The sequence below is a fragment of the Diceros bicornis genome, chromosome 19 (assembly GCF_020826845.1).
Source record: "Diceros bicornis minor isolate mBicDic1 chromosome 19, mDicBic1.mat.cur, whole genome shotgun sequence".
NCBI classification, from domain to species: Eukaryota; Metazoa; Chordata; class Mammalia; order Perissodactyla; family Rhinocerotidae; genus Diceros; species Diceros bicornis.
In genome coordinates this window covers 45,249,298-45,265,629 of record NC_080758.1, presented here as the reverse complement: position 1 = coordinate 45,265,629, position 16,332 = coordinate 45,249,298, and the positions used below count along the sequence as shown (strand labels likewise).

Genomic DNA, 16,332 nt, shown 5'->3' with positions numbered 1-16,332 from the left:
CCCCTCACCTCCAGCTGCTGAAAGAAGAGACACAGGTGCGAGTGACCCTCACTAACTGCACACACGTCTGTGACACGCCCCTCCCCATCCCCGCCCCCAGGAAGGCAGAGTACTGCTAGGACAACCCACTCCCCTTGCCCACACTCCTATTTATCCCACCTCCCAGTGGCCCACCAATAAAGCAAGTCAAGGACACGGAAGGGCTTTTTCAGGTAGTTTTCCCAGCATGCATTTATCCCTCCTCCTTCCCAACAGCCCCAGATTTCCACTGTGGCTCCAAGTAGTCACCAGGAGGCTGACTCTATACTCCCTGAAACACGTGACCTAAGCTGAGCCTCACAGTCCATCCCACATTGGTTCAAGGGTGGACATGTGAGCCAAGCTGGTCCAACCAAAGCGAACTTCAGGACATCTGCTTGACATGCAGAGACAAAGGCTTGTTCTCTTACTTCAGATGGTGAATTGTGAAGACTGCAACCATTGTTGCCATCCTGCAGAAGGCCAGGCTGAGCACAAGGCTGATACACACAGAGGAAAGCAGGGCTCCGAGAATCCCAGAGAAACAGTCACAGCAGTGAGGACAGAGGGAATCTCTGGCTCCAGCTGAACCTGAACTCACCGTACCTCTGCATGTTTCAATTGTAAAGCAATAAATCCTCTATTATTTAGGACAGTTGGGCACAGCTGTCTGTTTCTTGCACCCAGAAGCATTCTACCCACTGCAGAAGCTTCAGTTACTTCTGCAGTAATTACCTGGGACCTCCCTCACTTCCAGTCCACCCCAATTCTGACCCCTTAACCCTGTGGCCCAGCGCAGGCCCCACGGTTACTCTGAACACTCCACATACAGAGACAATGCTCCCCACTTTGACGCTCACTGCTCCATCAGGGACCAGCTCACACACGCCCCTGACTTGTTCTGCTCCTGACTGCCTAAATGCCCTAGCCAAGTGCCCTCCTCCCCCAGAACAGTTTGGGATCACTCCCTTCCAGCTGCATGCTGATCTCAGGTAACTTTGCCCAGTATCAGGAATGTTCATTTTTAACCCATTTTCACCTACATAAAATTGTTGGTGGATGGGCACTCAAGGGAATCTGCCATGCAGTTTATCCTCCAGGAGGGTGACTGACCAGCCTGAAAATCCCAGCTCTACCCTTCATCAAAGAGTGTGCAGCAAATTATAGAAACACAAAACAGATGAGGGGCTGGCGACGGGGGAAGGGGCCGCCTACAAAGGGGCAGCACAAGGGCATCTGGGGGATGTTAGGACTGGTCTGTGTCCTGATTGTGGTAGTAGTTATATAACAACAGGCATCTGCCAAAACTCACAGAACTCAACTCTAAAAAGAGTGAATTTTACTGTATGCAAAAGAAAGAAGAAGAAGTAAATAGAAAGAGAAAGGAAGGAAGAAAAGAAAGAAAGTGTGCAGCCCTACAGAGTTTGCTGGGACACAGGAAGAGCCTCGGAACGGGCCACACTGCAGACACTTCCCGATACTACAGTTTGCATCTTCTCGCTCCCTTTGGGTTCCAGTTTAAACATCTCTTCCTCTTTGTCCTTGCAGCTAACAAAGAGAGAAGCAGGCCAAGCCACCAGACGACCAAGTCATCAGATTGTCAATGTTTCTCAGTGTTTTGGTCTCTCTTCCACTCTTCCATCCTTGTTTGTCCCTGAACCTCCTGGACCCTGTCAGACCAGTCCAAACCTGCCTAGAGCTGGACAGGAATATGCACCTTTCCTGGGGACTTGTTCATGAGCTCTGTCGTTCCTCCAGCTACAACAGACAGCCTGATGGTCATCCTGACCTCTACCTCGTTTCCTGTGCCTACAGGGGTGCGTTTTTGCACACCGCACTGAGGATATCATCTAGCCTAAGCAGCACTGAGAACTGCCCTGCCACAGGCTGCTTCCTAGGGTGCCAGTCATCCCAATTTTCCCAGAGCTGAAGGGTTTCTGGGGATGCAGGATTTTCAGTGCTAAGACCAGGAAAGCCCTGGGTAAACCTGACCTCTGCTCTGAGGTTCACCTGTCTGGTGCCCTGGGTCATTACAACAGAAGGAGAAGAGGCCCTCAGAGTTTGGGGAAGAGAAACAAGTAAGGGATTTTCCACTGTAAGTAACATGCTATTGACTAGCCCCAGTTTCTACATAACCAGGGGTAAGAGTACACACCCAAGTACATGTATAAATATTAACAACCTTCCATCTGGCTACTAGTTTGATGAGTCAAGAAGGTCCAACACAGGCCCACCCAAACACAGAACAGACATAAACGAGCCCAACCACATGAGCCACCACTACTTTACAACCAACCTCTGTTATTCATCCCCAAACACTCCCTCAGGCATAAATCACACTGGTAATGACAGAAAGTTCTGGTCCAACACATGTTTCTGTAATGAGAATTTGCTCACACACAACTGGTAATAAAGGACTGTGCGCATACCACAGAGGCTACATGGGGTCAGAGATGGGTTTTCTTAAGCAAGGACAGCCAGAACAGTGGGAGTAAAATGACTACCTTCAGCAGAAAAGGGACAAGCCCCCAGCACTGGCAGAAGAAGCCCTTCTGACTATATTTTATGAAAGTGAAAAACAAGTACCCACTCCCTTCTGGCCCAGCCATGGGTCTCTAGCGGTTTTCCCATGAGCCCTGATAGTTTTAACGCAGAATGTGAGTTTCTTCAGAAACATGTATCTTGCTATAGCAGAAACAGCCATGCGTGTTCACTCTCTCTCTTCCCCACTAGAGGCAAGCTCCTTTAGAGCAAGAACAGCATCTCTCCTGCTCAGCACCATATACCCAAAGCCTAGTATGACAGCTAGCAGATAAATAGTGTCTTATCAATAGAGAAGGCACAAAAGCATGACTTGAGTGGAACCAATAAAATCTCCCCCAACAGAAACAGGACTAAAATTCTGGATTAACATCACTGCTCTGAGATGAAGAACCACCTGCCATCAGGCTGTACTGCTCTCCTCTTACTAGACCTACTTGAGGTCCAAAAACCCCTCCACCAATTTCCCTAAGCACAGCAGAGAAGGCAGGAAAGTCCTCATAGACATGATGAAGTCAGAAGGATAATGAAAAGGCCAACAAGTCAAGAGGATGTGAATCCTACAGTGAAGCCTTTCAAAGATGTCAGTGAAGCTCAGGCTCTAGAGGTGGCTGCTGGTTCCATTCCAGGCTCTGTCACTTACACGTTGAGTGACCTTCCACAGGTTACCCTGCTGCAGAATGGGGGTAATCCTAGCGCCCACCTGGTGGGGTAGTAGTCAGGATTCAATGAGACAAAGAATAGAGAGTATTTACTCTTGCACAGGGCCTGGCACATAATAAGCCCTTGACAGATATATTTTAGCACGCTTTACACTAATAATAATAATATTAATAGTAGTAATAATAATAACAAAAGTGTGTGAGGGCCAAACCATAAGTAGCTCGTGCTCCAGGGCTCCCATTCCCCATGGAACCCAGGGAAGCAGCCTGGGGCCCCGTCACCAAGCAAGCGGGAGGCAACATCAGTAGACTGTGCAGTCTAGCTCGTGCGCCGGGGCTGGGTCTGTGCAGGAGAGCTGCGCTGGCGAGGAAATGCCCCAAGGGGCATGGGCGCTGGTTGAAGCAGTGAAAGAACAGAGGGAAGGCACAGAGGAGACCACAGTCTTTCATTCAGTCTTTAACAGGTAAGAGAGACAAATTAAATATAAATTTAAAATAAAGTTTCAGTCATTAAAGAAGAAAGAAGTAAAAATAAATGTTAAATCTTATTAAACCAAGGGCTGAGATACTGAAAAGAACCTGAGAGTCCATCAACACTATATACATAAGATGGACTATTATTCAGCCATAAAAAAGAATGAAATCTTGCCATTTGCAACAACACAGATAGACCCTGAGGGCTTTATACTAAGTGACATGAACCAGACAAAGACAAATACTGTAGGATCTAACTTACATGTGGAATCTAAAAAAAAACCAAACTCATAGATACAGAGAATAGACTAGTGGTTGCCAGACGCAGGGGGTGAGGGGCAGGGGAAATGGGTGAAGGAGGTCAAAAGGTACAAATTTCCAGTTATAAGATAAATAAGTTCTGGGGATGTAACGTACAACATGGTGAATGAAGTTAACAATACTGTATCATATATTAAAAATTGCCAGGGGAGCAGATCTTAATAGTTCTCATCACAAGAAAAAAATGTATAACTATGTGAGGTGATAGATGTTAACTGAACTTACTGTGGTGATCATTTCACAGTATATGCATATATCAAATCATCATGTGTACAACTAAAACTAATACGGTGTTATACTCAATTATATCTCAGTAAAATGGGGGGAAATTTAAATTTTTTAAATGCAATTAAAGTATTTTAAGTCTTTTTTGTGTGTGTGTGTGTGAGGAAGATCAGCCCTAAGCTAACATCTGCCAATCCTCCTCTTTTTGCTGAGGAAGACTGGCCCTGGGCTAACGTCCGTGCCCATCTTCCTCCACTTTATATGGGACGCCGCCACAGCATGGCTTGACAAGTGGTATGTCGGTGCACGCCCAGGATCCGAACCCCGGGCCACTGCAGCAGAGCGCACGCACTTAACCGCTACGCCACCAGGCCGGCCCAAAGTATTTTAAGTCTTAAAGTTGCTAATGTGATCCTGAAAATCCTAAAATAAGAAAAATGTATTTAGCAGTTTGTTTGTGTTCTAACATCCCTTCAGCTCACATAGGGCTTTCTATATTAGAGCTGGAAGCCAAATTCTCAAAATTAAACAAAAGACAGCAAACATGTAAACAATGCTCTATGCATTTTTTCCACTGAAGACCATAGAAGAGATAAAAGCTGAAAGAGTAAGTAATGATATCACTGCAGTGCTTCCGAAAGTCCAAAGGATTTGGAAATAAATTTTGATTAAAACGCTTAGCATAATTCATGTCTATTTATCATCAAAATGATCAGATGTATCATATCCCATGAGCTTAAATTCTGATCCATTATAAAATTATACTGTTTACAGTACATTGCTTCAGGCACTTCATATAATTACCTGGATAAAATACATATCATTTCAAAAAGTAAAAGGCGTTTTTAGGAACACAAAGCACTGGATAAGACACAAAACACTCCTCTTTAAGGACTTAGATGAAAGCTGTTTTGTTTTCACTTGAGCATTCCTCAACAATGATCAATGTTCTCCCATTTGAAGTGCCTTCACTTATGCTTTTATGATATTCCTTGTACTCATCCTTCCAAGGGACCTCAGTGCATTCTAAAGCACATCTGAGATTACTCAGAAACGGGATGATTCTATAAACAGCAAGCAGAGAAGACAACACTGGCAGCATTTAATCCTTGGCTCAGCAAAGAAAAATTATTATTAAGAGGACTTGACTTAATTACTAATTCTAGGAAGAAACATGTTTGTAGCAAAGCCAGGTCGGAGGATCCCAGTGGACACAGGTGGGAAAAAATACTGGAGACATCCATGACCAGACTTGTAAACGGAGTTCTAAACTTAGATATTTCCATAAGAGGCAAATATATTCTGCTCTACCAGGACCCAAGTAAAAGCAAGATTTGATCTAAGGCCTGAGCTTCCTGATCACACAGAATCCACGTGTCCTTATGGCAAATGGACACTTTTTACAAGTAAGACAAGAACTAAAATAAAAGGAAATGGCGAAGAGGGAAAGGAATTGCCCCGGTCTCAACATGAGCAAATCTGATGAGCTGATAATTCTCAATGTGGGGCTCTGCCACAGAACTTCAAACTCATGGAATAACTTTTATTACTTATGGTTGAAAATAGGTCCAATAAAAAAGGGATCTGGGTTACTAGTCATCAGGGAAACGCAAATCAAAACCACACTAAGATATCACCTTACACCCATTAGAATGGCTATAATCACCAAGACAAAAAGCACCAAATGCTGGAGTGGCTGTGGAGAAATGGGAACCCTAATCCACTGCTGGTGGGAATGCAAACTGGTGCAGCCTCTATGGAAAACAGTATGGAGATTCCTCAAAAAATTAAAAATAGAAACACCTTATGATCCAGCTATCCCACTACTGGGATCTACCCAACGAACCTGAAATCAACAATCCAAAGAGGCTTATGCACCCCTATGTTCATCGCAGCATTATTCACTATAACCAAGACATAGAAGCAACCCAAGTGTCCCTCGACTGATGACTGGATAAAGAAGATGTGGTATATATATACCGTGGAATACTACTCAGCCATAAAGAAAGACAAAATCGTCCCATTTGCAACAACATGGATGGACCTGGAGGGTGTTATGTTAAGTGAAATAAGCCAGACAGAGAAAGACAAACAGGGCATGATTTCACTCATATGTGGAAGATAAACCAACACACGCACAGACAGAACTGTACGGTGGTTACCAGGGGCTGGGGGGTGGGGGTGGGCACAAGGGGTGGAGGGATGCACTTATATGGTGACTGATAAACAATAACGTACAACAAAAATTTCACAATAAAAAAACAACAACAACAACAAAGGGATCTGGGTTTGTTTAATCCAGAGAGAGAAAGTTAAAGTACAGGAAACACTACAGAGTTAACTATTAACAACCATTAGATGTCTACGAAAGGGTATGATGGCAGCAAAAGCAACTGTGGTTAGATACTGAAAGAGACACTCTATTTAGAAAGGTCTTACCCTGAGGTGCATTACCAGAGGAGGCTAAATTTCTTTTTCTAATAACTTTGAAGGAAAGGGCAAAACATGATGGTATTAAATGCAACTTAACACCATAAACACAAAAACAGACTAGAAATGAATGGTTCTCTCAAAAAGATTCATAATTTCAGATTCATAATTCTCCCACAAACCAGGACCACTATTCTGAGGCATTTTCTAGATTTAATCTTGGTTAGTCAAACAAGGTTGGTATTCCTGACAATAAGCAATTAAGCAAAGACCTAAACCCACACTGTCGAACATGACAGCCATTAGCCACATAGCTATCGGGCACTCGAAGTGTGGCTGGTCCAAACTGAGGTGTGCTGTCAATATAAACTACACACCAGATTTAGAAGACTTTAGTTCAAGAAAATGAAAGTAAATATCCCATTAATAACCCTTTATATTGATTACATGATGAAATCATAATATTTGGGATATACTGGGCTAAATAAAATATACTTGTAAAACCAATTTCACTTGTTTCTTTTTAATTTTTTTTAATATGGCTCCTCGAAATCTACATGTGGCTCACATTTGTGGCTTGCATGGTATTTCTCTGTCGGATGGGATAAGCCACCAAAATAAAACACCACTATATCAGACACACTTCTGGGTTGCTAAACATTTTCAAATGTGAAAGAAGAATGATGAAGGAAAAAAGGTATCAGAGGCATTCATAGGACACGTACAACAGCAGCAGTAGCAGCAAGCCATTATGTTGTTTTAAGTAAGTAATAAACATAAACAACGAACTTTCTGGAAAAGGAGATGTTGCAATTGCAGATTCTCTTTTCCCCCTGCCTGGAAGTGTCCCAGAGACTTCCCTCCGGGGCGAGCTCACTCTCCTGCCTACCTTTGATGAGCTCCGGCCTGTACGTCTTGCGCAGCTGCTCCAGGAAGCTGTTGTAGAAGCCCTCTGCCTGCTCCGTGGGCATTGCCAAGTGGAAGTCAGGCTTGTTCCCCTTGAGGACGCACTGCAGGGTGAACTGGCTGATGCACAGCACCTCGTACTGTTTGTCCATCACACTCTTTGACCAGTGTTTCCCACTTTCATCCTCAAACACACGCAGGTTTAAAATCTTCCGGACCCTAAGCGGAAAAATAACAGTGAGAGTTAACTGAAGAATCACAAGCCCCCTCAACACACTCTATATCCCCAAATTGTCACCAGCACCCTGCCAAATAAGAACATAATGCTGCTGGGCCAGCCCCGTGGCTTAGCAGTTAAGCGCGCGCACTCCGCTGCTGGCGGCCCAGGTTCGGATCCCAGGCATGCACTGATGCACTGCTTCTCCGGCCATGCTGAGGCCACGTCTCACATACAGCAACTAGAAGGACGTGCAGCTATGACGTACAACTATCTACTGGGGCTTTGGGGGGGAAAATAAAATAAAATAAAAAAAAGAACATAATGCTGCCGGCATCACTTACAGGAGGTGTGACCTTAGGCATGTTACTTCTCTACTCTATACCTCAGTTTCCTCATCTGTAACACGGGGTAATAATAGTCCTACCTCATAGGATTGGGGATTTCCTTTTTTTGGCCAGTCTCTTCAATTCACAGCAGCTGCCAGTGGGAACTGGAGCTAAGATGACAACCACCCATTATCTGCTCCTTCAAGTTAGAGGATACGTCAAATCATGGGTCTAATTCTAATTTTTTATAGAAGAATTCAATCTTTAGACTGGGATAAATGACACCCCATTTTTGCACCCTTTCTTGGAGCTACTCAAAATGAACAATTCAGCAAATACCCTGGAGAAAACTCATCATTACTGCAAATATGCAAAAAGATCTGAGGAAAGACACCTTTGACAACCATGTCATATGTTCCTTAAGCCCTAGAGGAGCTTTCTCTATACATCTGGATGACAAAGGACAGCCACTTTGGCAAGGAAGAGGACCAGGTAACATTTAAGAGATCAGATTTGAGAAGCATGGCAAAGAACTACCTGCATGAAAAGTTGAAATTCCATCATTTGAAAGCCACCTTTCTGGATGATGTTGAAGACATGTTCAAGGGTTCTACAAATACTAATTCACTGATGCTTTATATAGGTACTCTCTGTGGTGGGCGCTATTCATTACCCCCTCTCCATAGCAGAGGTTTTTGCCTTATGCATGTCACGTATGTCATATCCAAAAAGAGCCATAAAGAGATTCAGACCTAGAGTCCCAGCTTTTGACCATGACACCACTCTACTGCCTCTCTGAGTACCCAGAGGACAGCTATTAAAATACCAACATCCTTGAAGTGGTAGTGAACTGTCCTTATCAGTCTTCAACACCTTAGCGAGAATTAGGTTTCAAGTCTGATTTTCAACCTATCACAAACAGGACAATTACGTGAGGTTATACCCAGGCTCTGGGCACCAAGGGGCAGAATAAATGGACCCAAGTATCTGAAGTAAATGTGCCAAGTGGTGCTGCCGGGGAGAGTGGACATGGGGAGTGGGGAAGCTGCCTGTACTAAGAGAGCCAGTCAGGCGACAGCAATGACAAACTCCCCTATCCTAATAAAAAAAGAACTGGCTTCCGGGTCAGCCAGCTTAGATTCTACCTCGGAGCCAAGCTTTTTGCTAAGTGTATGTGCGTGACCTGGGGCAAGTAATTTAATCTCTCTGAGTTCCAGATCCTATACGTACAATGAACAACTGGGCATTTTTTAAATGCATAAATAGTGCCCAGATCATATTGCTCAACTTAAAAAACGGAAATCATCCTTAAGAAAAAAGGCTTGGTCTTTGCATTAAGAGAATGGTTCGCAAATGTAGCAGCAAATAGGGACAGCAGCTAAGTTGTACTCCCACTCTGCTGCAGACTTAGTGGGTGATGTTTGACAATTACCCTTCCTCGGTCTCCTCATCTGAAACACAGTGATAACCACACTACATCAAATGGGACATGGATAAAGGTGACAGAGGCTCACTTTATAGGAGCAAAATATTACAGAAGTGCCCAGTATACATACATATATTGATACAACGACCACTTATCCTATTCAAACAGCAGTGACTTAGAAATCCGCATCTTACATGTGCTCCAGTTCCTTCTGTGTGTCTTCCAGAGAAATACCCAGCAACACACAGATGCCCCGTCCAATGGTGCTTATCTGCTCTCCTCCAACTAGAAAGGAAACAGAAGGGAAACAAGACTCAGAACCAAACAGGTGGGCCGGCCCCGTGGCTTAGCGGTTAAGTGCGTGCGCTCTGCTGCTGGCGGCCCGGGTTCGGATCCCGGGCGCGCACCAACGCACCACTTCTCCGGCCATGCTGAGGCCACGTCCCACATACAGCAACTAGAAGGATGTGCAGCTATGACATACAACTATCTACTGGGGCTTTGGAGGGAAAAAAATAAATAAATAAAAATCTAAAAAAAAAAAAAAAAAAGAACCAAACAGGTGCTATGGAGCACTTTTAAGCAATGGTAGGAATGTTTAAACATCACACATCCTTCTTAAAACTTCTTTGGCAAAGTCAGTAAGTATTCAAAAAGGAAAAGAGTTACATAAATTCAGTAAGACGATCATAATTCATCTCCATTCTGACTTTATATCTGGAATGAATGAGTTGTGAAGCAAACAACCATTAAGCAGGATTTTAGGGCCACATTTTCATCTGTGCTACCTTGGGTAAGACACCTGAAGCTTTCTATGATGGAGTTCGCCCATCTGTAAAAATAGAACAGAGTTTTCCTCCCCAGACAATCCAGCTCAGCTATGTTAATTCTCAGAAAGGAGACATCTGCTTTTCTCGGAAATCAGCAAATCTGGTAACACAGTACACAGGTAGCACAAAACAGAAAACACTTATGTTATAAAAACAAAGAAATGAATTTTCTACTTACTACAGAGAAGATAAATATATTATACATAAAAACCACAATGTATACGTTAAGCTTCAAGTCAGCAAACTTCTATTATTTCCCAGTTTAGTACTAAAGTTGCAGTATAAGCGAATGATCTCCAAATCTCTTTGAATCATGCACCTCATACATAAAAAAAAAAAAAACTCTGAACATATATTCCTATTTCAAACATTCGTGTATGTATTTGTAGTCAAATGGAAGCTCTACTCCCAAATGTAAGCTGTACTCCCATTAGAGAGTATCTCGGTGCTGGCCAGGATGCATCATTATGATGGTGAACCTAAACCCATATTTCAAATGTTGATCTTCATAATTTTCAATTTTTTTGGCCAACTTTTCACCAAATCTCATTAGATTATTGATGTTTTGTTATTTTATCATGTACTGACCTAATGTTCCAATGAGTAGAAAGATCAACTCCGCCATTTTCTTGTTGTTTGCTTCTGCTGGATAATAATATCTAAATACTCTAAATATACCTGACAAGGCAACACAGACTGGACCACGTTGCAATATTCTGTTAGCTAAGGAAAAAGTGAGAAACTCCCCTCTTCTGTCAGGTGTCTAACAAGGGACCACCTGAAATTCAGACCCCAGAGGAGCACCAGCATTGACCCACTCCTGAACCATCAGCAAAGCTTAATTTCTCTTATTTTTATGCTAAAAAAACACAAATATTTTAATACTTTCTTGTGCCGCCTGTCTTATAAAGGACTATGAGTGATTTACTGCCCTTTGAGCCACTGACTCAAAAGCTGCAACAAAAATAATCCATCCTGACATAAGCAGTAAACAACTGGAGTTGTTTGCTTGTTTGTGTGGCTTTAGAAAAAGTCTTTGGTTCTATTTGCTGTTTAAATAAATCAACATTATTTTCTTATAATGTCAATATATTTTCTAAATTTTCCCCAAAATACGTTTTATTTATTTATTTATTGGTGAGGAAGATGGGCCCTGAGCTAACATCTGGCTTTAGAAAAAGTCTTTGGTTCTATTTGTTCTTTAAATAAACCAATATTATTTTCTTACAATGTCAACATATTTTCTAAATTTTCCCCAAAGTATGTTTTATTTATTTATTTATTTTTTGCTTGAGGAAGATTGGCCCTGAGCTAACATCTGTGCCAATCTTGCCTCTATTTTCTGTATGTGGGTTGCCACCACAGCGTGGCACAATGAGTGGTGTAGTTCCGAGCCTGGGTCTGAACCTGGGAACCGAGGCCGCTGAAGCGGACTGCGCGAACTTAACCACTACGCCACCGGGCCGGCCCCAAAGTATGTTTTAAAAACTTAAAAAATAATGATTACTGGGGCCGGCCCGGTGGCGTAGTGGTTAAGTTCGTGCGCTCTGCTTTAGCGGCCTAGGGTTCACAGGTTTGGATCGCGGGCACGGACCTACGGACCTACGCACTGCTCATCAAGCCATGTCGTGGTTGCATCGCACATACAAAGTAGAAGAGGATGGGCACAGATGTTAGCTCAGGGCTAATCTTCCTCAGCAAAAAGAGGAAGATTGGCAACAGATGTTAGCTGAGGGTCAAGCTTCCTCAGCAAAAAAATAAAATAAAAAAATTTTAAAAATGATTATTTAGCTATAGCCACCATTAAAGTAATGCATATATATTATAGAAAATTCGGAAAATATAAGAAACAGGAAGGAAAAAAGAACACCCAAAGACAAGCACTTTAATAATTTAATGATTCCCTTCTGATATTTTCTCTATTCATAGATGTTACTTCATATTTGTTTTCAAGTACTATAATAATATTATATATAAATTTTTCTGTCTCATGTTTTGCTTAACATTGCATAAGCATTTTTCCATGTTATAAGCTTTTCCTAAACATCTTTTAATAGCTGCATCCCATCAAGTGGAATCATTGCATTCCATCTGAAGGACTGACTAGCCATCCCATTTGGCTGGATATATGGCTTGTTTCAAATTTTTCATTCAATAAATAACACTATGATGAAAATCTTTGTACACTAAAGCTTTTTTTTTTTAACAGATTTTACTTTTTAGAGCGGTTTTAGGTTCATAGCAAAATTGAGCAGAAGGTAGAGATTTCCCACATACCCCCTGCCCCCACACATGCACAGCCTCCCCCATTATCAACATCCCCCACTACAGGGGTACACTTGTTCTATATCCAGAGTCCGTAGTTTACATTAGGGTTCACTCTTGGTGTTGTACATTCTGTGGGTTTGGACAAATGTATAATGACATGTATCCACCATTATAGTATCACCCAGAGTAGTTTCACTGCCCGAAAAATCCTCTGTGCTATGCCTATTCATTCCTCCCAAGCTTTTTCTATAGTTAGGATTATCTTCTTAGAGTAGATTCTCAAAAGCAGAATCACTATTTGAAGAGTTTCAGCATTTTTATAATGTATTATTGTCTTAATAAGAAATAAATTATGCCCCAAAACCTATATATGACACAGTTTGCTCTCTTATTTTGGAGCAGTTTTATCCCTCCTCCAGGGACAAGCGGAAGAATTAGGAAGTTCAAAGAGATCTTTTATTATAGACAAATTTCTATAATTTCCAAGGGAAAAAATTTGAGAATCACCATTTTAGACAAAAGATCACAGGGCTAGACAAGACCTGAGATGTCTGGTCAACTTCTCCATGTATGCATAGCATCACCCAAGACCTCTTCTTCGAGAATTCACAACCTCCCAAATTAATGCGTTCAAACCCAACCATTTTAGATCCTCTTCCCAACAGTCTGTGATTCCATTCAGATTTTAGCTGCTGAAGCTGAGTGATAGGACATGGAGGTCACTGTCCTACTCCATCTGTGTAACCAAATGATTATGTTTGAAATGTTCCATAACAAAGCTTTTAAAATTCGATTATCACAATAACCATGCTAAGGCATCAAAATGTGCCTGACCAACCTCATAAAGTGAATCTGTCACATAATACAATGTGACTCCTAATATTCTACTCTGTCCCAACCATAAAATAGGATGTAACATTTTAGAACCCCTGAAATAAAATGCCATTCACGTACAGTTACATTTCAGTGAAGCCAGCCACATTTTAAAGGAATCAGAAAATCTTTCCATCGCAATTCAACTAGAAGGCCTGGCTAACTCAAAGGTCTCTCCAGTGCTGAGGGAGAATTCCATTATCAACACCCAAATTATTAACCTTCCCACAATTAACACTCATCTTTTTTAATATACAGGTTGGTTTACTTGTTTGTTTGTAACTAAAAGCATGCAATTTCAATAGTAAACTAAAATCACTCAAACTATTCAGCAAATCTCACAGAATACATGTTTTCAATATTCCATATCAGCAGGATGGAGAGTTCAAGAGAGAGAAGATCAAAACTTAAATTCTCTAAAGTTTACTCATTTGTTGGTGATGACCAGATACAGCAGACTACCAGATTATTCTCAAAAAAGCAAAAAATCTTTTCATCTATGAGTTTTCCCAGTTTTAGCGAACTTAAATACTAACTGAAATGCTAAAAAAAAAACTCTGTTTTAAAATTCTATAACTCACAGTGCTATTCTAATCTCTGTTACTCCAGGACCATATCCAAAACCAGTTACCAGAACAGCTTAGAAATCATTGAAAAGTAGAATCTCAGATCTCAATACATGGTTTTGCTAGGTTTGGTTGTTTCTTTAGGGGATTTTGTCATTTTGCTTTTAGATTTATACTTTTGTGGACACAAGAACACATATTTGGTGTAGACTGGCTTGAACGAAAGGATTTCTGGAATTACTTGAACAGGAACAATATTATAATTCTGCCAATAAAAATAGAAAAGACTAGAAGACAATCTAAAATTTGTCATTCAAATTTTTTTAAATATCATTATCTTGGTTTGAGTTTTTAAAACGACTACATTATCTACATGAATCCCCTGGACCCCTGATGTTCAAACCAGGCTGGAGGGATGAAGTGACGACCAATGGTTGGGTGGCTAGGTCCACAAGAAATTGGTGAAAAAGAGAAATATCTCATCTTGAATTCTTTAGATTCTGACCCCATCCCTGCAAGGCTCGGCGTGGGGAAGAGAGGTGTCCCTGGGCTGGGAACGTCCTGGGTCTAGCCTGGGCGCTGGTCACGTGGGTGGGCACAACTGTCAGAACTCATCCAAGCGAGCCACTCTTCACATCTGTGCATTTTACTGGAAGTCAAGCTCCACAGAGACTGGGACATGTGGGAAATGGGCACAATTTAAAACAGAACGTTGGAAAGGGGGAGTTCTTGCTCCGGAAACGTTCCCTACATGTTGTTCGTGCAACATTCCATGGAAGAACGGGCCACGGGGATGCTCGCGGGTTCTGCCACCCTGTACTACGGACAATACAATGACGATAATCATAATAAGACGCGATTATCAGGAATCCAAAGAGGAAGTCCTGAGGCCGGGGGCGCGCCGGGGCCGGCCAGACACGTGGACGGCGCTCTCCGGCCTCGGCGGCGCCCGGAGCCGGCCGGGGACTCGGGGCCGCGGGGGCCGAACTCGCGCAGGAGCCGCAGCGGCCGGAGCGGCCCCGGGACGGCGCGGGGGGACCCTCCGGGGAAGGCCTAGCGCGGGGTCAGGGGCGGCTCCTCCCGGGCCCGGCCCCGCCCGACTGACCTGTGACGCTGGCCCGGGTGACGCGCTGCACCACGGCCTTCATGGCGGCGGCTGGGGCGAGTTGGGCGGCGCCGCGCTCCTTCCGGCCTCGCGACTCTGCGGGCGGCTCTGCGGCCGGCGCCCTCTGGGGGTGACACCAAAAAGCGCGCCCAGCGTCCCGTCGGCCGCGCTCCGCGGCGGCCCGCCCACGTCGGCCACGCCCACCCACGGGTTGGTCCCGCCCACACCGGTCAAGCCCACCTGCTGCCGTAACCTCGCCCACCCACAGCTGGGCCCCGCCCCAGCCCTCGGATCCAGCAACCCCCCGCGCAGCCCCCAATTGCCGCCCAGATCGCAGTTTTTTGGTCACATTCCCGGTTTAAGAGCCAATCATCCCTAAATCCCAGCCTTGTCCTGAATCCTATTCCTGTGTTCCCCTTCGTTTTTTCCACTCCTCGGCAGACAGATCCTCCCAAATGCTTAGTCTCTTTTATCTTGCCTCAGTGGCTTCTCAGAAACCACATGGAACAGGATCTGCTGCATAAAATAGCCATTTCACTGTTAATTTGACTTAGCTATGTCATGGTGGTATAGCGACACATGATGCTATAATTCTAATTCCTCCTTTATTACAAATACTAATACTTAGTCCCCCTCGCAGGGTTGTTAGGAGATTGAAATAAAAGACTATGTAAAAGTGCTTAGAAAGCTGCAAAGGACTGTACCAGTATTACCTAACAAATTATTATCACTGATGAAATAAGTCCCTCTGGGTGTGTCTTCTTCTTAGAGTCCTCTAATAGCATTGGTGGGTGTAGAGTGATGGGGTTCAGGACACGCCACCCCAAAATATGGCACCTTGGCATCTTCAATATTTTAGGCTGAAGGAGTTTGAGAAAACAGCAGAAGCAGGAAAATCACTCTGACCTTCTCCCCACCCTTCTCCCCTGCAACAGGCTCCTCACGTGAAAGGAGCCCTCCCCACACTTGGAGGAAAGGAGCATCCTCATCTCCCAAGACGAAGGGACGAAGGGATGCCGGGACGCCAAGAAGAGTCTGAACAAACGGGCCTTGCTGAGTGTCCCAGCTTTCCACACTTACCCTACCCCTTGCCCTATCGCATTCCTCCACACTGCCCACTCCTCGTCAGACCCAGCATAAA

The 16,332-nt window shown here is 43.5% G+C and overlaps 1 protein-coding gene across 1 annotated transcript in view; it reads right to left on the bottom strand.

Moving 5' to 3' along the window:
• Positions 1-15,295, bottom strand: part of DTD1 (D-aminoacyl-tRNA deacylase 1) — a 167,504-nt gene extending 152,209 nt beyond the window's left edge. The window contains exons 1-3 of the mRNA XM_058563306.1: positions 15,192-15,295; positions 9,744-9,834; positions 7,561-7,796 (exon numbers count right to left, since the gene is read on the bottom strand). Coding sequence (XP_058419289.1) covers positions 7,561-7,796; positions 9,744-9,834; positions 15,192-15,234 — 370 coding nt within the window. The 5' untranslated portion in view covers positions 15,235-15,295. The remainder of the gene's footprint in view (positions 1-7,560; positions 7,797-9,743; positions 9,835-15,191) is intronic.
• Between the last annotated feature and the right edge of the window lie 1,037 nt (positions 15,296-16,332).